Raw genomic sequence first — 22,729 nt, 5'->3', positions numbered from 1 at the left:
AGTCCAGAAATCTGCAGAGTTCTTGAATCTTTGATTAAATACTAAACTGTACATGTGAGGATTAAGTTTCCACTTAGTTTTAGCTTTTGTAAAACTTGCCTGACTAGCCCGGCTGGTGTGGCTCAGTGGATAAAACATCAGCCTGTGGACTGAAGGGTCCTAGGTTTGATTCCGGTCAAGGGCACATGCCTGGGTTGCAGGCTCGAATGTGCTGGAGGCAGCAGATCAATGATGTTCTCTCATCATTGATGTTTCTATTTCTCTCTCCCTCTCCCTTCCTCTCTGAAATAAAAAAATTAAAAATAAAACTTGTCTGACTAAGCCCAATATTGATGCAATGCCAAGAATGTATTCATTCTTTAAAATATTAGAGATTTATTATAGGACATGTATCAGGAATGTAAAGACCAATAAATTCCATTTCCCCAAGACCTTATCCAGGAATACCAAACCCAATCTTCAGGAGCTACCAGGCAAGAAAATAGGCATTAAAACACACTAAAGAGGCCAAGTGTGAAAGCAATAAAATCCAAGTTCTGTATTTAAACATTTCCATACTAATTGAACAATTCTGAGGGCTAAATTTGGCTCACCATTTTATCACTCCTGTTGTAGATAGATAAGGGCAAAAAGAAAGGCAGGTATAAGTTATGCTGATATATAAGGCAAGAACATAGGCAAAGGATTGCAAAACAAAACAGCTTGCTTTATTCAAGTAGTATTATGTATTTGTGAAGGCTGGAGTATAAGATTTTTTGAAATACTGATTTTTAAAATTTTTGGGATTTAAAAAAAAGTATTTTTTATTAATTCCAGAGAGGAAGGGAGAGGAAGAGAGAGATAGAAACATCAATGATGAGAGAGAATAATTGACTGACTGGCTTCCTCCTGCATGCCCCTTACTGGGGATCAAGCCTGCAACTCGAGCATGTGCCCTGACTGGAATTGAACCATGACCTCCTGGTTCATAGGATGACACTCAACCACTGAGCCATCGTAAGCAGGTGAAAAAAAATTATGGATTTTTAGAGTGGGGGGAGGGGGGGAGAGAGAGAGAAAGAGAGAGATTTGTTGTTCCACTTATTCATGCATTTGTTGGTTGCTTGCTTTTTGCACGTACCCTGACTGGGGATCGAACCCACAACCTTGGCATATGGGGATGATTGATGCTTATCAACTGAACTACCTGACCAGGCCTGGAGCATAAGTTTTGAGAGTTCAGTGTTCCTTTATAACATACATTGACATTTTCAACTATTTGTGTATTTGCCTAGACTTATAATGATAAAGAAGGGATCTTGGGGCCTATTCCATTGCCTGGAACACAGGTTAAATGTTCCTCGTATGAATGGTTCAGAAATATGTAGAGCCAGATACATGGAGGCCAATCTATGAAATTGTCATATTTGCATTTCTCATTAGACTAATTTCCATGAGGGCAGATATGTGTCTTATTCTCTGTTGGAACCTCAGTGCTTAGCAAACAGTAGGAACTGAGGAATTTATGAAATGAATGAATATGGATTCCCACTTGTTTTCATCCTCTATTCCAATGGGAGATGTAAGATCGATTGAGTATGCAAGGCTTCAGACCTAGTTCTTCAACCAGTTTGTCAGAATTTTTTTAAAAGTTTTTATTGATTTTAGAGACAGAGGGAGAGGGATAGAGAAACATTGATGTGAGAGGGAAACATCAATTGGTTGCCTCCTGCACATCCCTGCCTGGGAAGTACCCTGGGCAGTACCCTGACTGAGAAACCAGTGACTTTCTGGTGCACAGGATGACACTCAACCAACTGAGCCACATTGGCCAGGGCTAGAATTTTTATTTGACTTACTTTGAACAAAAGATTTAATGATGCCAAAACCGGTTTGGCTCAGTGGATAGAGCGTCGGCCTGCGGACTGAAAGGTCCCAGGTTCGATTCGGTCAAGGGCATGTACCTTGGTTGTGGGCACATTCCCGGTAGGGGGTGTGCAGGAGGCAGCTGGTCGATGTTTCTCTCTCATTGATGTTTCTAGCTTCCTATTCCTCTCCCTTCCTCTCTGTAAAAAATCAATAAAATATATTTAAAAAAAGATTTAATGACTTAAATGATTTAAAGTTTGAAAGTTGCTGCTTTATTCAATGGGCTTTTAGTGGGAGAGGATTTTAGAACCATCCCACCTTATGGAGGCAAGTTCGTAGACAGATTCTGAGTGGAGGGTAGAACAAAAGTCTATAGCAATAGCCTACCCAGGCACTTCTAATTAAGGAAATGGCATAAAGAATGAAGAGGGGGATAAACAGAAATATTTTGAAAATCTGGTAGGGAATGTCTATGAAAAAGGGGCCTGTGACAGGATTAGGATGACGCTGAGGTTTCTTTCCTTTAAAACTGGGTGGGTGAGTGGGAAGAGATCAACCAAAGAACTTGTATGCACATATGCCTAACCCATGGACACAGACAATAGGGTGGTGAGGGCCTGGGGCAGGGGACAGGAGCAGGCTAGAAGGGGGCAATGGGGGAAAAAAAGGGGACATATGTAATACTTTGAATAATAAAGATTTAATTTAAAAAAATATACAAGCAACATAAAATGTACAGTTCAGTGGGATTACTTAAGTATGTTCACGTTGTTTTCCAACCATCGCCACTATCCATCCCCAGAACTTCATCTTCTGCAACTGGAGTTCTGCACCATTAAACAATTTTCCTCAGCCTCTAGCATCCATCATTCTACTTTGTCTCTGAATTTGACTGATCTAAGTGTAATCTATTTTTTTTTTAATGATTGGCTTATTTCACTTAGCTTAATGTCCTCAGGTTCATCCATGTTGTAGCATGTGCCAGAATTTCCTTCTTTTTTTAAGGCTGAGTAATATCCCATTATAAATATAATTAGAAGCCCGTTGCATGGAGATTCGTGCAATAGACCTTCCTTCACCTGGCTGCCGGCACCAGTTTTCCGCCAGCACCAGTTTTCCTCCGGCACCGGGGACCCAGGCCTTGGCTCTAGCCACCCGCCGATTGGAGCGGCAGGAGGCGTGGGGGGCGGGACTTGTGAGTCCCGCTGCCTGCACCTCCTGCCGGCCCGATCGGTCCCCCTCAGCGGTGGCCGATTGGGCGGTGGGAGGCGCAGGCGGCGGGACTCACGCGATGGGGGGTGGGGCAGCACGTGGGGGCCACCATCTTTGCTGGGTTAATTTGCATAGCGCCCTGATTGGCTGTGGGCATAGCGAAGGTATGGTCAATTAGCATATTACTCTTTTATTAGGTAGGACTAGGGGTCCAGTGCACAAATTTGTGCACCTTGAAAGGAACTATGGGCCATGAGGCTGCAGTGGGCACAGGGCTGGGTCTCGGCCCCTCCTCTGTGCCCCTGCACAGCCCCTACCGCCGCGGCCCCTCCCTTGTCCCGTCTGCCGGCAGCCCTGCTCCCACTGCCGCTACTCGGTAGTGATTTGGGCCAGCGCCAGCAGCAGGTGTGAGCGGTGGCTGCTGCCCCAATCACACCTTTGGAACAGGGGGAGGGGGAGAAGCCCTGAGGGGCGAATTGGGGCCGGTGCCAGCAGCGGGTGTGAGTGCCGGGCGGGACTGCAGCATGCGGGAGCAAAGAATTTTCAGTAACCATCAGAGGCTTGCCTGATGACATCGACCTGCGCTCTGCTTTGGTCTGGTGCCCCTGCTCACCTGCTCCACCATCCCACTGCAGCGATACCCGCCATGTTCCGTGTGCACCCTCTGGTGGTCAGTGCACGTCATAGCGACCGGTTGTTTGGTTGTTCTGCCATTCAATCTATTTGCATTATTAGCCTTTTATTATATAGGAGATATACACATTTTGTTTATTCATTCCTCTGTGAGGAACACTTAGGTTGCTTCTACTTTTTGGCTATTGTGAATAATGCTGATTGGGTGTACACATGTCTCTGAGGCTTTCAATTAAATATCCAGAAGTGGTTTGGCTGGTGTGGTTCAGTGGTTGAGCATCAACCTATGAACCAGGAGGTTATGGTTTGATTCTGGGTTAGGGCACATGCCTGGGTTGCGGGGTCAATCCTGTGTGGGTTGTGCAGCAAGCAGCCAATCAATTCTCTCTCATCATTTATGTTTCTCTCTCTCTCCCTTTCCCTTCCTCTAGGACAGTGGTCAGCAAACTGCGGCTCATGAGCCACATGCGGCTCTTTGGCCCCTTGATGTTTTTAGCAAAGGCCAGCTTGGGAGTACCCTAATTGAGCTAATAACAATATACCTACCTATATAGTTTAAGTTTAAAAAAATTTGGCTCTCAAAGAAATTTCAATTGTTGTACTGTTGATATTTGGCTCTGTTGACTAATGAGTTTGCCAACCACTGGCCTAGGAAATCAGTAAAACATATATTTAAAAAAACACACCCAGAAATGGAATCGCTAGGTCACATAATTGTTGAGAACACCCATACTGCTTCCCACAGCAGCTGCACCACTTTATATTCCCATCAACAGTGCAGGGGTTCTAATTTCTTCACATCCTTACCAACACTCATTTTTAAAAGTTTTTGACTTTTAGAAACACTGATTGGCTGCCTCCTGCACCCTCCTACTGGGGATCAAGCCCACGACCTTGGCATGTGTCCTGACTGGAACTAAACCATGACATCCTGGTGCATAGGACGGTGCTCAATCCACTGAACCACATTGGCTGGGCAACTCTGCATGAGTGGTATTTCATTATAATCTGGATTTTCACTTTCCTGATTAGTGATGTTGAAATCTTTTCATGTGCTTATTGGCCATTTGTAAATATGTCTAAGTCCTTGACCCATTTTTAAATGTTTTGTTCTTTATATTTTCTGGATATTAATCCCTTATTGCCAGTATTTTCTTCAATCTGTGGGTTGCCTTATTACTGTGGACTCGAGTTCTTTAGAGAAATTTTGGTGAAATTCATTTACCAAACTTTTGTTGTTGCCTATTTTTGATGTTAATGACATGAAGCTTTTCCCATTTTCTTGAGTTTTATGGTTTCAGGTCTTTGATCCACTTTAGTTCATTCTTTTGCACCTGGATATCATTTCCCCAACATTATTAGTTCCAAAGACTAGGTTTCCTTTTTGTATGACCAAATGGATAGCTGTGGCATTCATGTTAGCAGGAAATACATAGGGAAAAATTTTGATGGGGTAGATAATGGAACTAATTTTGTGGATCTCAAATTAATCAGATTTGAGAGAAACCAAGAATGATGTTAAGGAAACTAATTTGAGAAAGGAAAGACAAATGCAGCCATGCATGCAGTGTCCCCTGGAATTAGCAACTAGGTGACCCTGATGAGAACATTTATTTGTTGGAGAGGTAAAGGTTAAAAGCCAGACTACAGTGGATTGGATAGGTAATGAAAAGAAATACATCTATCTCCATTGATAATTCTTAGAAATAAAGTTGAAGTGAAAAGCAATGTGCAGGAAGATGTGTAATATATAATACACAATTTTATTTAAAGTTTCCAAATTTGCAGAATACTACCTTTTTTTGGGTATATAAAATAGGTACTAAGAGCATCAACTCATGTACAGAAATTGAACAACCAATTTATGATAGTGGTTACCTGTGAGGGGGGAAATAGAACTGAGAAAGAGTATACGGGGGTCCCCAACTTTTTTTTTTTGGGGGGGGATAATGCTTATTTTCTTAAAAACCAGGTGTACACACAGTCTTTTATCTATATGCTTTCAATTATTTAATAATTTAAAAATCAATTTTTAAGTGAATGGTAGAAACATGGTGAGAATATAGCTAAGGAACTAAACTGGTCCACTACATTTCCCACCCCCTAAAAAATAAGGGTCATTTAGTAAACCTGTGCCAGTTTCAGATTCTTAGCTAATACTTTCAACAATCCTTTGTTTTGTAGTAGGTCTATTTTTATAGATGAAGCCAGACGTTAAGGTATCATTGTTAAATGGTTTATCAAATATTTGAACACAAGAATTTAATCAGTTTGAGAACCAGGAAGGAGTAATTCCTCTTTAAAAAGGTTTGTTTAAACCAGGGGTCCTCAAACTTTTTAAACAGGGGGCCAGTTCACTGTCCCTCAGACCGTTGGAGGGCCGGACTATAGTTTAAAAAAAACTATGAACAAATTCCTATGCACACTGCACATCTTATTTTGAAGTAAAAAACCAAAACAGCAAAAACACCCGCATGTGGCCCGTGAGCCGTAGTTTGAGGACGCCTGGTTTAAACTATACATTCCATAATCATTTTGTGACAAAGGTAGTTGTACATTTCAAGGATGGTGGGAAAAATGGTTAAGGGAAAGGAATCAATGGTAGAAAGGGTCAGCAATAGCAAGGTCCTTGAGGTGGGAACAGAACTACAGCACTGGTGGCTCTAACAGCCTTGAACAAGACAATTCTCTAAAAAAGTAACCAAGAATTGACAGTTCAACTGTACAGAAGGATGAGGAAATTTTGAGTTAGTATCCTTAAATTTCTCCCTGAAGTGAGAATTACTTGCTGTCTCAGATTTGTAGCCAAGGGGCCTATTGTTAGCCTAATGAAACTAATCTGTTCTATCCCAGTGAAATGGAAGCAGGGCATGTTTCTCAGTCAGAAGTCAATTTGTGCTTCTCCAGGATAGCCTGCCACAAAGAAAAGGTACATACAATATTTTTAGTGACTGTCTTTGGGGAAGTCATTTAACCTCTTTGGTCCTTAGCTTTCACATCACTAAAATAATGCTCTCATAGGAACTAAGAAAACTAGATTCAATAAAATGTCTATAAATTTTAGATCCAAAAGTCTTCCATGATGTTAATCTTCCTTCCTAACATTCCTTCTAGGTATATCACTTATTCATTTCAGATTCTTGCTTCTAAGTTACTTGTAGCCTTCCTATTCCCAAATTTTAGTTCCTTGCTTTACCCCAGACCATATTAACAACCTAAATCAAGAAACTTTAACTTTACTCTTCTTAGGACTTCTATAGCACTATTTATATAAACTGGGTAATCACATGTACGTTTGCTTGGTACAGTTCTGGTTTTCACTCATTGTTTTAGCATGATTAAGGCTACACTAATCATAATTTACTCTGTAGATTACAATGTGTGAGAACAGAGTGTTTGCATTGTATGTAACAGTAAAAATTATAAGGTAGCTTCTGATGTTATACGTGTGGTCTTTTCATCACATCCATTATGCAATCTCTCCAATCCTCTATCAAGCTCTTACATGTCAAAATGTAATCAATGTGCACTGCCTCTCACAAAGGAAAGATAAGGTCCAAAATGTTCAGAAAGACTGTAGGTTAGAGGAGCCTGACTATTAAATAAAGAAGAATCAGCATGTGATAATGGTTAACACCTGGGAAAGAAACTGAAAACAAGAAAGTCAACAAGTTGGTCTCTGAAGACAAGGTCTAGACCAGTGGTTTGCCGCTCTGTTGACTAATGAGTTTGCTGACCACTGACCTAGATTCTCGATTCCAATAATTACAGGCTGTTGTTGTTCCTTGTGATTAAACCCCTATCCCAGTGGTCGGCAAACTCATTAGTCAACAGAGCGGCAAACCGCAGCTCGCGAGCCGCAGTTTGCCGACCACGGGTCTTGACAATAGGGTGGCAAAGGCCTGTGGTGAGCTATAAGGGGTCAATGGGAGATAAAAAAGGACATATGTAATACTTTCAACAATAAAGTTTTAAAAAAAGGTTTTAACAGATAGTCTGGTACATATAATACTTGCCTTCTTATAAGAAGAGAAAAGACTGAGATTTTTAAGGGGTAATCTGTGGCACTAAATCTTTTCAGCTGAAGCTGAGGTCTTAAGAGTAATAAATGTGCTTTCATTTCTAGAGTCTTCATGCTTTCTGGGGGGAAGAGATCAAGCACCCACTGAGTTCATCCCACAAGAAGCCATAACTTTATTAATGATAGAAACAGTACAAATTTCAAACCAAGCTGCAGTAACTCTTTTGAAACACACACAAAAAGTGTCCTCCTTTTTAGATGGTTACATTGTTAATTCCTGTTAAGAGAAAAGAGATAATCAGAGTTATAATAGGCAAACTGACAGAATTCAGGTCACTAAAACTTAAGGCATCTCAAGACAGGCTTTGGAATGAGGTTTCCTAATTGGCTGATAATAAACATAAGAAAATCAAGTCACCCATAATTGGTCAGGTCACTCCAGGGAGTCAGGAATAAAGGCTTGGACACTTACCATAATAGCATTTACAATATCATTACTGTTGTTCTTCAGGGCTCGGACTGCCTTTGCTCTTGACACATTTGCTTGTGACATGACCAATTCTATGTCCTTAACTTCCACACCTGTTTCATCAACCTAAGAGAGAGGGAAAAATACATGTAATAAACTAAAGGCAAGAACAACTTCAGTATAGTTCAGCAGTCTCTTAACTCAAAAACTATTTCACTCAATGGGATTTAAGAGACTAAAACAATATAGAACCCACCCATCAATACAAACATAATACGACCTGGAGAGAATTAAAAGTATTAAAGATTTCCTTATATACCTCTTCCTCTTCACTCTCCTCTTGTACAGTTGGAGTCTGTGTGTTTTCTTGAATGTTTGAGACAGCTTCACCTTGAACTTTGAATTTCTCAGCAGCTGCTAGCTGTGCTTGCTGAGATAAATCCTCAATCTGTAGAGCAGAAAATATGAGATTCATGTGAATAGATCTGTCTGTATTAAGTGAAAGAAATTATTTACATATTTCCCAAACTTGCACTCTAAACTCACTTCAGGTTAACTTACTGTATAACGTACTATAGTTATATAGCTTTAAATAGTTTGCCCTCACTCAGATTCTAGTAGCTTATGTAGAAGTAGCTATGTTTAAAGCAGTGATTTTCAACTGGAGGGGATATCCAATATCTGGAGATTTTTATTTTATTTTTTTATGACAACTGGATGTGATCCTGCTGAATAAAAACATCTATAATGTACAGGGCAGCCCTTCCACAACAAAGAATTACTGACCCAAAATATCAATGGTGCTGAGCTCGAGAAACCCTGGTCTAGAGCAATTCCCACGAAAACTTCCCTTACCTTGGCTTCCCCAAAAACGATGTAGGTATCTGAAGCAGGGCTCTTGTAGACATCTGGTTTTGTGATGACAAAGAGGATATTCTTAGATTTCCGTATAGTGACCCTAGTAACCCCTGTAACCTGTCGAAGACCCAGTTTGGACATAGCCTAAGGAACAAAAGAACATCAGGTTTTCAATTTTTTTTAGAAGCAGCTTCAGGAAGTAAGGACCATAGTAATACCACATCCAAAAGAAAGCCTTTTTCTGGGCTAAGAAAAATTTATATAAGAATACAGAATTGATTCCTAGGACTTCTGCTACAATAGATTCTGTTATTTTAATTAAATATGATTCTACTACCACCAAGAGTTTCTCCCCTTTAAAGTTGCTTCATCAGAAATGGTCTTTCAAAAAAAAACCCCAAAAAAAACAAAAAAACCCAAAAACAAACAAACAAACAAAAAGGAAGTCACTGGACACTGGTCCTTGTTTATAACTTAAAATATTACCTTCCGTGCCTTCTTTTCACTCCGGCTCTGTTTTGCTTTACTGACTGGTTCTTCATCAATTTCAGCCGCCGCAGCCAGCTAAAATAAAACAGTAAGCTGAAATGTTAAGACTTGGATCCCACAATCCCCCTGTGGTTTTCCCTTTATGAAAGTGTACAGCTCCAAAGATGCAAGTCATCTTCTCTGTCAACCCTGGTTCTGCAGTGCTTCCTTATTCCAAGTACTTATACCAATGAGTAAGAGAGTACCCACCTGGGCTTGTTGTGTGGTTGCCTGTGTGGAATCTTGTTCTTCGAGCTCTGGTACTGATTCATCACTGTCAGATTCTGTTCCAGACCCTAGGAGGCAAAATAAGTTTTACTAATTTATAGTGGAGATTAAAAGGAGGCTTGTCACCATGGCCTGCTTAGACTAGAGGTCACTGGCTTATTTTAAACCTTGTAAAGTTAAATGTAAATCAACTGACTTGTATAAAGTCAGCTTGATAGTCCCCCCACTTAGTCACAAACTAGTGTGTATACATCCATTAAAGACCCAGCCCCAGAAATGAGAGGTAATTACTAGATTCAGCTGAACAGTTTATATGCTATAACTGCTTCCTTTCCCTCAAGGTCTTCACTTCTTGGCATAGGCAAACACCAATGACCTATGTAACTCCAACAACTACCCAATAGCCCAACCATCCCAGAAAGGTTCTGGCGACAAGGTGTCTGCAGATATACTGAAGTGAAAAACTTTCACATTGTGGCAGCAGGTGAGGAAGGGAACTTTCCCCTCATCCTTTAAACTAGGTTTGGGGAGGCCAGAAGCAGTTATGCACACACATTTAGCCTTATTTTCAAACTACTGACCCCAGCAATTTGATCTAATAAATATTACTTAAAGATTCTCAATGATGCCAACCTACAGTTCCAATAGTCACCTTTACTAGTTATTGTCCTGTGACCTCTCCCATTTCTTTCAAACATAATTCACATATTTTAAGTTTTCCTCAATTTGAAAGGCCAAGCACAATAGACTACTAAGGGAAAAAAGCATACACCTGCACCATTCTCAGGCTAGGAAAAATAGGTCTTTTAAACAAAGGAAGTCCCTGGGCACTGGTCCTTACTAATTCTAAGAAGGGAACAGAAATTCAAATAGTTTCAATATTCAATAGCTTCCCAATATTTTAGCAAATCCCAGGCCCAGGGACAAGGTTAGTGATGTGGTAGAAATTAGAGCAAATTAAGGTCTAGTAGGTCTTTGGTTTTCAACATCACATCAGTTAGATAAAATGATGGAAACTCAGGGTTAGTCTGGATCCCCATTATACAAGATGATACACAATGGATTATCTAAAATGATGAAAACCAAGATTGTTCCACATTCCTAGAGCTTTTGCACTTAAAATGATCATTCTAATTCTATGTTCAAACACAAGCAGATATTCTGGACAAAGTGGCGCATCCTAGGGTTAGTAATGGTGGGTAGCCCCCAGGAGGAGTGTGGGCGACACACCATGCACACGGCAAACCAAGGCAAATACCCTTGTTGTTCTTCAGAACAGGTTGCTTGGCAGAGGGGGTTGGGGCAGGGATCCCAGCAGGTTTGGGGGTGGGCATGTTGACGAGGACCGACTGGAAAGGCACTCCCCCCGAGATTGGTTCCGGGGGAATCAGAGGCGGCAGCTCATCCTCATCAGCGGGGGCTGAGGGCTTACAGGATGATTCCAGCACCAGCCCAGGTGAGGACGGCAGAGGTTGCTGTTTAGGAAGCAGAGGGGGAACTGGGGAGGGAGCAAGAGGCAGAGAGACTGATGGGGTGGGTGCTGGAGAGGCAGGTGCTGATCCAGCTTTAGGAAGGGCCTTCTCAGAAGCCGCTGTTGCTAGAGGTGTAGATGTCTCAGACTTTGGATGAGGAGCCAAGGGACCCTTGGGAGAATGAGAAGAATCTTTGCCCTTCAAGGGAGAAATAGGGAGGACTTCTGGAGTCTTTGGAGAAGTGCCTTTCTGAGTGGAGACTGTCAGTAGAGGGGTTGGAGGAGCCACTGTAGAAAGGGGTCCTTTAGTACCATTCTTAGCTGAGGGATCTGGGCACACAGGAGGTGAACTCTTCTTGGCTGGTGGACCTTTCTGAGTGGGAGCTAGGATGACTGGTGCACTTTCTGAAGCTGGGGCAGCAAGTGCTGCTTTGAGAGCTGTGGCGCCTTCTTTTATTGGGAGCCCTTTAGATGCCTGAGGGGCAGTGGATACCAAGGGACATGTGACCGGAACTGGTAAAGCAGCGGACTCTTTGGAGGATGGGATTGCTGGGCCACCTATGGGGGCTGGGGTAGCTGAGGGCTCTTTGGAGGATGGAGTTTTAGCTGGGGTTCTTTTAGGAGATGGAGTTGCTGGGGCCCCTTTGGGGGCTGGAGGAGTCACAGCTGAAGGAGTAGGAGCCCCTTTGGGAGCTGGCGTAGCTGAGGGCTCTTTGGGGGCTGGAGTTGCTGAGGCCCCTTTGGGGGCTGGGGTTTTCTTTGGGGATGAAGTTGTTGGGGCCCCTTTGGGGGCTGGGGCAGCTGAGAGCTCTTTGGGAGATGAAGTTGATGGGGTCCCTTTGGGGGCTGGGGTCGCTGAGGGGTCTTTGGGAGCTTGAGGAGTCACAGCTGAAGGAGTAGGAGCCGCTTTGGGGCCTGGTGTAGTTGAGACCTCTTTGGGGGATGGAGTTTTAGCTGGGGTTCTTTTAGGAGATGGAGTTGCTGGGGCCCCTTTGGGAGCTGGGGTATCTGAGGGCTCTTTGGGGGATAGAGTTGCTGGGGCCCCTTTGGGGGCTGGGGCAGCAGCAGCTGAGGGCTCTTTGGGAGATGGAGCTGCTGGGGCCCCTTTGGGGGCTGGGGTTCTTTTGGGGGCTGAAGTTGCTGGGGCCCCTTTAGGGGTTAGTGCAGCGGCAGCTGAGGGCTCTTTGGGGGCTGGAATTGCTGGGGCCCCTTTGGGGGCTGGAGTTGCTGGGGTATCGGAGAGTTTTTTGGGAGATGGAGCTGCTGGGGCCTCTTTGGGGGCTGGGGCAGTGGAGGGCTCTTTTGGGGCTGGAGCTGCTGGGGCTCCTTTGGGGGCTGGGGTTCTTTTGGGGGGTGCTGAAGTTGCTGGGGCCCCTTTGGGGGCTGGGGCAGCAGCAGCTGAGGGCTCTTTGGGGGCTGGAGTTGCTGGGGCCCCTTTGGGGGCTGGGGTTCTTTTGGGGGCTGAAGTTGCTGGGGTATCTGAGGGCTCTTTGGGGGATGGAGCTGCTGGGGCCCCTTTGGGGACTGGGGTTCTTTTGGGGGCTGAAGTTGCTGGGGTATCTGAGGGCTCTTTGGGGGATGGAGCTGCTGGGGCCCCTTTGGGGGCTGGGGCAGTGGAGGGCTCTTTTGGGGCTGGAGCTGCTGGGGCTCCTTTGGGGGCTGGGGTTCTTTTGGGGGATAAAGTTGCTGGGGCCCCTTTAGGGGTTAGTGCAGTGGCAGCTGAGGGCTCTTTGGGGGATGGAGCTGCTGGGGCCCCTTTGGGGGCTGGAGTTGTGGGAGTATCTGAGAGTTTTTTGGGAGATGGAGCTGCTGGGGCTTCTTTGGGGGCTGGGGCAGCTGAGGGCTCTTTGGGGGCTGGAGGTGCTGGGGTATCAGAGAGTTTTTTGGGAGATGGAGTTGCTGGGGCCCCTTTGGGGGCTGGAGGTGCTGGGGTATTTGAGGGTATTTTGGGGGCTGGAGGTGCTGGGGCCCCTTTGGGGGCTGGGGCAGCTGAGGGCTCTTTGGGGGCTGGAGTTGCTGGGGCCCCTTTGGGGGCTGGAGTTGTGGGAGTATCTGAGTGTTTTTTGGGAGATGGAGCTGCTGGGGCTTCTTTGGGGGCTGGAGGTGCTGGGGTATCTGAGAGTTTTTTGGGAGATGGAGCTGCTGGGGCCCCTTTGGGGGCTGGAGTTGCTGGGGTATCTGAGAGTTTTTTGGGAGATGGAGCTGCTGGGGCCCCTTTGGGGGCTGGGGCAGCTGAGGGCTCTTTGGGGGCTGAAGTTGCTGGGGTATTTGAGAGTTTTTTGGGGGCTGGAGGTGCTGGGGCTTCTTTGGGGGCTGGGGCAGCTGAGGGCTCTTCGGAGGATGGAGTTGTTGGGGCCCCTTTGGAGGTTGGGGTTCTTTTGGGAGATGAAGTTGTTGGGGCCCCTTTGGGGACTGGGGCACCTGAGGGCTCTTTGGGGGTTGGAGAAACCACAGCTGAGGGAGTAGGAGCCCCTTTGGAGGATGGGGTTCCTGGGGCCCTTTTGGGGGATGAAATTGCTGGGGTCCCGCTGGGGGCAGGGGTTGTTGGAGACTCTTTGGGGGGTGGCGTAGCTGGAGGCCCTGTGGGAGATGGAGTTGCTGAGGTCCCTTTGGTGAGTGGGGCAGCTGGGGTCTCTCTGGGGGATGAAGTTGCTGAGGTTCCTTTAGGGGAAGGAAGGGTCATAACTGGGGAAGAGGGGGCCCCTTTGGGTGAAGAGAGAACCATAGCTGAGGGAGTGGAGGCCCCTTTGGGAGGTGGGGTAGCTGGGGCTCCTTTGGGAGAGGAAGGAGTCATGGCTGGAGGAGGAGTCTCTTTAGGGAATGGTTTTGCTGGCCCCCCTTTGGGGGATGGAGGGACAGCAGCTGGGGAAGTAGGGGCCCCTTTGGGGGATTGAGGGGTGGGGGAAGGCTTCTTGGTTAGTGATCCCTTAGGGACTTGGAAAGAAAAACTGGCCTCTGGAAGAAAGGAAGCTTCAATCAGAGAAACAGGAGCTGAGAGATTCCCAGCAGGAGTATCAGAGACAGCAGGCACACTTTTAGAAACGGGAGCAAGAGTTAAGGTAGTAGAAGCAGCCGAACCCTTCCTGGTCGGAGGTCTTCCAGTCTGAGGAGACACACTAGTCCCTAAAGATGGGGACTCAGCTAGGTAAGCTCCTCTGGAAGATGCAGCAACAGAATCGCCAACATCCTCAGCTGGGCATCCTTCAGGAGAGGAGGCCACAAATGCCAATGCTGAGGTATGAGAAATACCATGACCTGCCTCTGTAACTTGAGGACTACCAGCTGGGGGAAGAGAGGGAAAGGGTTCCGATTTGGGAATTTCAGAAGACAGTGCCACAGTAGCTGGAGAAACAGAAACATTCTGTGGGCATAACGTCACGGCTGGAGCCACAGAACTTTCAGAGGTGGGAGGAACCAAAGGTAAAGTAGTAAGAGCAGAGGTACCCTTCTTGGCTGGGTGGCTTTTAGGTGCCACTTCTGGAAAAGGGCTGGCCGTACTTGTAGGAGTGGAGGTTCCTTTGGTAGTTGTAGGAGTCCCCCCAGAAGCGGCAGCACTTTCCAAAGGAAATGTAGCTGCACTCGGAGCAGTAAGAGAACCTTTGAGAAGCGGACTGGTGGGGTCTGGACTTGCATAAGGATCTGCCTTGAGTAGAGAGGCCGGGGAAATAGCACCCAGAGGAGAGGGAGAAGTAGCAGCTGGCTTACCTACAGGCAGAGGCTCTACTCGGCTTTTGTTAGCTAAGGTGACTTCAGGACAAAGAGATACTTCCAGAGAAGATGATGTACTTTGGGGAGAGGGGGGATTTTGAGGGGCTGCCAGCGTCAATGGTAGTACAATAGGGTCTTTCTTGGTAGGAAGTCCTGCCAGGGGTGGTGAAATAGGGGTTCCTACAGGAGAGGCAGGTACAGTTTGGTGATCTTTCTGTGTTGGGAACTTGACCAATTGTGAAGCAGGGAGACTTTTGAGTTCCTCGGGTGCTGGCAGAGGAGGAGAGCCTGGTATCTCCAGAGCAGTTGTTACCCAAGGAGAAGGAAGCTCTTTGGGAGCCACAGGTGCCATAGCCAAGGCAGTATGGGAAGCTGAGTTCTTATTACTTAGGAGACCTGATGAAATTGGAGGAGACACACAAGTACCACTTACAACCTCAAAGGTGGTAGGTGTGGCAGAAATTGTGGAGGGGTTAGTCATCACAAGTGAGGTAATTCCAACAGAAGAAACAGGAGCTTTTTTCAAGCCTGGACTTCCTGGAGAAGCAGGAGGCATCTGGGCCACTAAGGGCTGCTGATGAGTGGCATTAGGAGAGCCTCTGGGAGTGAGAGAAGCTGTAGGAGCTAAGGGAGAAGAGACAGGTGCATTTGAGGACCCAGAAGAGCTGTAGGAGGACACACTAGTGATGGTAGAGAGTCCCTTGTCAACAGACAGAGCCAGAGAGGAAGCTGGAGCCCCCACTGGAAAGGCAGGCACAGCAGCGGGAACCACCTCATTTCTGGAAGGAAGGGGAGAAATTATAGATTGCTGAGTAGGATAAGAGGCCCCTATGGGAGAATGGTCTACAGAAATGGTATCCACTACAGAACCTGACAGAACATTAGGGCTTGTTTGACCTACAGATTGGACCGGAGAACCAAGACAACTCTGATGTGAAGGTACAAGGTGAGAGCCCATAGAAGTGAGGAAAACTGGGGGGACATTGGGAGTCACAGGAACAGACTGGGTTTTAAGAGGTAAGGCAGCAGGTGGAGTAAGGGGTCCCTGTAGGCTGAGGCTTCCAGAGTTTTGTGAAGTCAGAGCTGAGGAAATAGGTATGCCTTTGACCTGAGGGGAAGTGATGGCTAGGGGAGGAGTGGGTGGTGTCTGAGCACATGAGGCTACTCCAGATTGAACAGAAGAGGCCAAGGGAGTTATAAGCTGGGAAGGAACAGCACTGGCCGTATATGGAGGAATGGGGGTAACTTTTGGATTAGGGACTACTTGAGAGGGAGCTTGAATAGGAGAGGTCTTTGGTTCTGAGGAAGCAACGGGAGCTGACAAAGGTGTCACTGACCCTGACTTAGCCACAGCAGCTGAAGGAGGTGGACTAATAGGGTTAGGTGGATCAGCAGAACTCTTCTGAACTGAGTGGGGAGGCAAGGCCACCAGAGTTAAGGGAGCTGAAGACGGATGGGCACCTTTCAGAGTTGGAGTTATCATGGGAGAGGCCAGAGCTAAGGCAGCTGGGGAGATGGGAGGCCCTATTAGGTTTGGTAGGAAAGCTGGGGTGTCAGGGAGCGTAGGGGCAGCTCCCAAGGGCAGGGCTGTCCCAGAGGATGCCTGTGGAAAAGGAGCTTCAAAAGGGGTAGAGGCAATAGTAGAGGGAGGAAGGAATGGGGCAGGCTGGTTAGGGGTTGCCAGAGGGTACTGTTGTGGGGGCAGGGAGCAAGAAGGGGGAGGGGTTGGCACAGGCTGCCCTAAGGCAGCAGTGACACTCAAGGCTGAAGACACAGGAAGCACAGCTGGAGGAGAAAAGCAAAAAAGGGAATAAAGGCAAGGGAAGGAAAAAAATAAAGGTGAGTTATGCAGCCCAACTTGGTACAACATGTTGCATAAGAAACACCAGAATTTTTAATCTGAGGAAAGTCACCACACAGGATTAGACAAAGGTGACAGGCAATAGCAACCCTTCAGAAACATACTTCAGGAGTCAAGTAAGAATACACCCCTCCCTTCCTTCCTCAAATGAACTCCAAGTCTTTCTCACAGGCCACAGAATCACACCACAAAAACAGCTGTTCCACCCTGTCCACGAACTAATTAAAACAGATACTGACAACCAGAATAAGGAAGGTGGTGAGTGCTGGTGATGATGAGGAATCAGAGCTAAATGAGAAAAAACCAGGTCTTTATATGCTCAGGTTTCCACTAGGTCAGGAAAAACTGACCCTTTTGAATAAAGCTTAAAGAAGCGGGTGTCTGGCAGAAATCAATTCTCATAAAGTTGAAACACTTCAGAATTTAATACTAAACTATTAAATTAGTCACTCAGCCTCCCTGTGCTTCGGCTTGCTTACCCAAAACAAACAAAAAGAACAAGTGAGTTGTACTCCATAGTCTACAGACCTTCCCAGGTAATGTTACCTCCAAACATCAATCTCAGATGAATTAGACTGCCAGCGAGAGAGCTTAGTCACAAGGGTAGGGACTGCATTATAATACTGTAACCCAACTTGTTAAGCCAGACTGTGGTTCTATTTTGGAAGTAGGGAATTGCAGTGGAGAGAATACATTGGATCACCACCTCTTAATGTGGATAAGTATGTCATTCTGTCAAAATAGACCAGTATCTGGCATTAGAGTAAAGCTAAGCAAGATATTCTGAATGACAGAAAAATCCATGCTTACTATTCAGGAGATAACACAGGTGTAGAATAACAAATGCTCAACACTTTGAAGGGAGTATTTAAAATAAAACAAAACAAAAAAGCCCGTAGCATGCAAATTCACAATTTTCTTAAAGTATTGTAGCACAGAAAAGACAGGCAGCTCAACCAGTTTTTCTTGAAGGGTCGGTAGGTAAAAGTCTTATGTTTAAATGCAGTGCTTTCAAACATAATCAGAATTTGAAACTTAGAATGTTTTCCTCTGATGGGATAAGGACCAAATTCCTTGGTTTAGACACCATAACCTATTTCCTGAGATAGTTTTCTCAGGCACTCTTAATTATTTAATGGCATTCCTTTTGAAACCTGAAACCAAATTATTCGAAATTCATCTGAATTTCCTCTCCACATTTGTAAAATCAAGTTGTTTAACGGGACACTACATTTTTTATTTAGCACCAAATTACAGGATCTTTAGAGAGCAGTCCTTTAGTCCCTTGTGGTTCAAAGATTTCACATAGCTCATTCCCAAACTCAGGGACGCCCTCCCTTTTCTTTAGCAGCAGCTGTACTAATCTCTTCAGCTGCTGAAATCAGACAGGTGGAGAGGGAGAACTTTAACACTTTCAACTATAAACAACTCTATTTTAATTCCAGAAGATGGGAATTGTTCTTAAGTGACAGCAGTTAAAAAAAAATTAATTTACTGTAAGAAAAAAAAATTACACCCTGAAGATTCCCTTCATTTAGTTTTGCACAACTCAGCAAGATCGTCATTAAAAAAGTATTTTCACTACTCCCTTTCTCGAGTATTATAGAGATGCACTTGAACCAGAATTCAAAACTTGCCTTTACACTATGTCCTACACTCATTAGTTTCAAAGCTGAGTAACAGTCAAAGGTAAGCTTTATTCCAATTCTGGGTTCCAGACAAGCTGTTGAACATCTCATCACCAATCCATAAAACAAAGTAAAAACCGACCTACGAGGGTCCGTGGTCCCAGGACACATTCACCACAGCACACATCGCATTCAGACATGTGACGAGGGCACAAGGCCAAGCTCTGCCATCTAAAACCTCGATGCAACTTGCTGGCTGGAACGTCATAAAAGCGCAGGTCTCCTTGGCCTGCCGGGGTGTCGGCCAGTTCCCATAGGTAAGAATCGCCGAGCCCCTGCCCAGCTCAGTTCTTCTCACCGCCCCACCTACAAAACCGGCCGGGGAGCTTTTCATGTGCTTGAATCTTAAATACACGGTTTTTATCCCACTCCCAAATGAAGCCCCTTCCAAGGACAGCTGTTAAGATTATGGACTCTCATCCCTGGTAAGAGCGACGGCCTCACCGTCTTTAACAAGAGACAACTCTGAAAGACCCAAGTGTGTTCTGTCACTTGACCCACCGAATGGTTTTAGGGCCCATCTCACAATGTCAATGGTCGGCACGGGGACGAGGGGATCCTACCTGTCTCAGCCTGGGGCTGTGGCAACTCTTGCTCTGTGGCAGGGACGGTTTCTGTGGCTTCGCCGGGCATTTCTGAAGGAAATAAAAAGGGAGGCCTGAACTGACTGGGACCGTTTTTGCGGCCCAACCCAGAGTCAGGTATTTTTAAAAACTGCAGAAAACTGTGGCGCAATAAAATCATGAGGGTGTTTGGGGACTGCCCTCCCCAAAGGAGCTGGCAGGCAGCAGGTGAGAAACGTGCCGTGACCGTCACAGCGCTCATCAGGCGAATCGCACCTTCCTTCACGCTCCACTCCGCAGAGAGCGGACCCCCAGTTCCCAGGGGCTCGTCTTCGTCCACGCTCCCAATCCCACACGGGCAGCAGTCGGCACTGCGTTCGCACCCCGAGAGGGGACCCCGGGCTGGCTCCGACCGCGGGAGACGCTCCTTTAACCACCTCCCTCCACCGTTCACGCCGCCCGGGCTGCACCTCCAGGACTCCCGTTTGCCGACTTCCGGGAATCATGAAGGAAAAGAGGGTGCCTTAAGCCCCAAACACTCGTCACCATAAGAACGCCGTGTGTGTGTGTGTGTGTGTGTGTGTGGCGGGGGGGGGGGGGGGGGGCGGATTCCCAAGGCCGTGACCCCTTAACCTCCTACGGGTCATCCTGAAGCCGTTTCCAACAGCAGACACTTCGCTCCAGCCCCCAACACCGCAAAGGCTCCCACCACGCCAGCCCCGGACTAACAGCCCGGCCTGCGGCCCTTCTGCCCCGCTCTTGCCAGGACACCCATCGCAGACCCCATTTTGTCCGGAGACACCAAAGCCACAATGCCCAGGGCCGAGTAGGAACCGGGCGGCCACGTAAAGCCTCTAACTCTCTTTAGGTCTCGGTCCCCCGGGGTGGCTTCAGCCGCAAGAAAGGCGGATGGTTGCGGATAGAGTAACAGCGAAGACACAACTTACTGTGCGGGGAACGCGGAACCAAGATGGCGGCAGAGAGAGAGAGCGAGCGACTGCGTGACCCACGCCTGTTGCAGAAGGAAGCCGGGCGGAGGGGGCGGGACTAGAAATCGCTTCCGGGTCAGGAGCGGCAGCCTGTCACTTCCTCTAACTAGGGACCCGTCCGCGTCCGCCAGTCTTTTCCCAAACGGGGGTGTGGACGAGGTCTAAATAAGGAAAAGGGTTCAGAACGGGACGCGCTGGCCGGCCAGGAACTTTCTGCTCGGAGCCACGTGGTCCTGAGATAGCCGACCCCTTCCCGTCCCCCGGGTGGAAGCATATGGATACGTGAAGGAAGGGTAAATGCAACCCGAGAAGCAACCTACCTTTGCAAATAGTCCTTCGTCATTATTTCGACTTTTGCTTTTCCTATCTCAAATAATGCAGGAAAATATGAGGTTTTAAATAATATGGAATGCTACAGAGATTGTATTCGCACCATTGTAAGGTAGCAGTGACCTACAGGTTAACCCTTATTTTGGAATAAACAATTTTGACTGATCTTGAAGTCATATACAGTTCTTTTTGTCTGACATTTTAGGCGCTTATTAGGTATCCTGAAACTCATCCATTTGGGTCCAGCACCCCACATTAAGTACCCATACAGTAGTATTCTTTTTATTTTTTTAGAGAGGGATTGAAAAACATGGCTTTTTCAAAATAAATTTTTATTTCCAATTACAGTTGACATACATTATATTAGTTTCAGGTGTACACCCCAGTGATCAGGCATTACATGGCTTACTAAGTGATCATCTCGATAAATTTAGCACCCATATGACACCACACATAGTTATTAGAATATTATCAAGAAACATTTGATTTGTTGTTACACTTATTTATGCATTCACTTTGATTCTTGTATGTGCCCTGATCAGGGATGGAGCCTGCAACCCTGGCATATCAGGATGATGCTCTAACTAACTGAGACCTGGTAGAATACTACAGGGCCCAGTAATATATTTTTTGAAATTAAATATATTTTATTGATTTTTTACAGAGAGGAAGGGAGAGGGATAGAGTCAGAAACATCAATTCAGCTGCTTCCTGCACATTCCTCACTGGGGATGTGCCCAAAACCAAGGTACATGCCCTTGACCGGAATCAAAACTGGGACTCTTCCGTCGGCAGGCCGATGCTCCATCCACTGAGCCAAACCAGTTAGAGCCCCCGTAATATTCTTGAAAAGTAGAATGTAAAATCAGTGTATTGTTAATGAAAAGGCTCTGACTCCCATACTCTGTCAGCCCTACAAAAGGACTCAACAAATACAGTATATAACCTGAACCGGTTAACACTATTTGTTTGACCTATGGCTTTAAGACAATTGTGGCTGCCTTTTAAGGAAGCAGTGAACATTTAAAATGCTCTGAAAGCTACTTTAAAATTTTCAAAATCTTTACCATAATGAAGTGAGAATTAGGATTAGTGAATTAGGATTAAATGAGATAGTGGAGTTTACCAGGAATGAGAAATTCTGAAATTCTTTTCAGATAAGAGAGGCAATATTGTGGAGCGATTAAGAACACAGAGTATGGGCCCTGGACAGGTAACTCAGTTGGATAGAGCCGTGGTACGCAAACTGCGGCTCGAAAGCCACATGCGGCTCTTTGGCCCCTTGAGTGAGGCTCTTCCACAAAATACCATGGCCTGGGCGAGTCTATTTTGAAGAAGTGGCGTTAGAAGAAGTTTAAGTTTAAAAAATTAGGCTCTCAAAAGAAATTTCAATCATTGTACTGTTGATATTTGGCTCTGTTGACTAATGAGTTTGCCGACCACTGGGTTAGAGCATGGACCCGTTTAAACCAAGATTTTGGGTTTGACCCCTGGTCAGAGTACATACAAGAAGCAACCAATGAATGCAAAAATAATGGAACAACAAATCCATGTTTCTCTCTAAAATTAAAATATAAAAAAGAACATGGACTCTGAAACCAGATTACTTTGAATCTCAGCTTGGTTACCTAATAGTGACCTTAGGCAATTAACCAATTTATGCCTAATTTCCTCACCTGCTGATAATGGCAGTTACTTAATAGGATTGTTAAGAAGATTAAATTAGGTAAAAAATATAATTACTTAAAATGTATTTATTGTTACTACTAGAGGCCCGGTGCATGAAATTTGTGCATGAGGTGGTGGTGGGGGGTCCCCTTAGCCCAGCCTGTACCCTCTCTAATCCTGGACCACTGGCTCCTAATCGCTCACCTGCCTGCCTGCCTGCCTGGTCGCCCCTAACTGCCCTCCCCACCCCCCACCGGCCTGGTTGCCCCCAACTGCCCCCCCCTCCCTGCTGGCCTGGTCGCCCCTAACTGCCCTCCCCACCCCCACCGGCCTGGTTGCCCCCAACTGCCCCCCCCCTCCCTGCTGGCCTGGTCGCCCCACGCAGCCTGCTTGTTCAGTCGTTTGGTCGCCCCTCACTAACCCCCCTGCTGGCCTGGTCATAGGCAGCCATCTTGTGAGGGCACAAGGGTCAATTTGCATATTACCTCTTTATTATATAGGAAGGATTAAACTTATAGGTAGAATTTTTACCTAAGTAAATAAGTGATCTGGAAGATTAGTCAATGCAGTCTATTTACCTTGAGAAGAAAAGTCCAGCAATTGCCAATTATCTCTTTAGACAAATAAAACTACCTACATTTTTACCATTCCCCT

At 45.9% G+C, this 22,729-nt stretch overlaps 1 protein-coding gene across 1 annotated transcript; it reads right to left on the bottom strand.

Annotated features, from left to right (window-relative positions):
* Positions 1–7,863: 7,863 nt before the first annotated feature.
* NACA (nascent polypeptide associated complex subunit alpha) lies at positions 7,864–20,130 on the bottom strand. The gene is made up of 8 exons (XM_008148665.3): positions 20,036–20,130; positions 19,089–19,160; positions 9,780–9,865; positions 9,528–9,605; positions 9,039–9,185; positions 8,503–8,631; positions 8,187–8,309; positions 7,864–7,991 (listed from the first exon to the last, which is right to left on the bottom strand). The coding sequence occupies exons 2-8, from the start codon at positions 19,156–19,158 to the stop codon at positions 7,977–7,979; spliced, it is 648 nt and encodes a 215-aa protein (XP_008146887.1). The 5' UTR covers positions 19,159–19,160; positions 20,036–20,130; the 3' UTR covers positions 7,864–7,976.
* Between the last annotated feature and the right edge of the window lie 2,599 nt (positions 20,131–22,729).

Source organism: Eptesicus fuscus, chromosome 7, assembly GCF_027574615.1.
Source record: "Eptesicus fuscus isolate TK198812 chromosome 7, DD_ASM_mEF_20220401, whole genome shotgun sequence".
Taxonomy (NCBI): Eukaryota; Metazoa; Chordata; class Mammalia; order Chiroptera; family Vespertilionidae; genus Eptesicus; species Eptesicus fuscus.
Note: the sequence above shows the minus strand (reverse complement) of the source record. Positions and strands in the feature narration are given on the sequence as shown.

Bases quoted from the DNA above. Each gene is read 5' to 3' on its own strand.
- NACA (XM_008148665.3), bottom strand. From the start codon at position 19,158: ATGCCCGGCGAAGCCACAGAAACCGTCCCTGCCACAGAGCAAGAGTTG. The intron at 9,606-9,779 runs GTGGGTACTCTC...GTTTTATTTTAG, and splicing joins CAACCACACAACAAGCCCAG to CTGGCTGCGGCGGCTGAAAT. The intron at 8,310-8,502 runs GTATATAAGGAA...CCTCTCTCTTAG, and splicing joins AGGAGAGTGAAGAGGAAGAG to GTTGATGAAACAGGTGTGGA.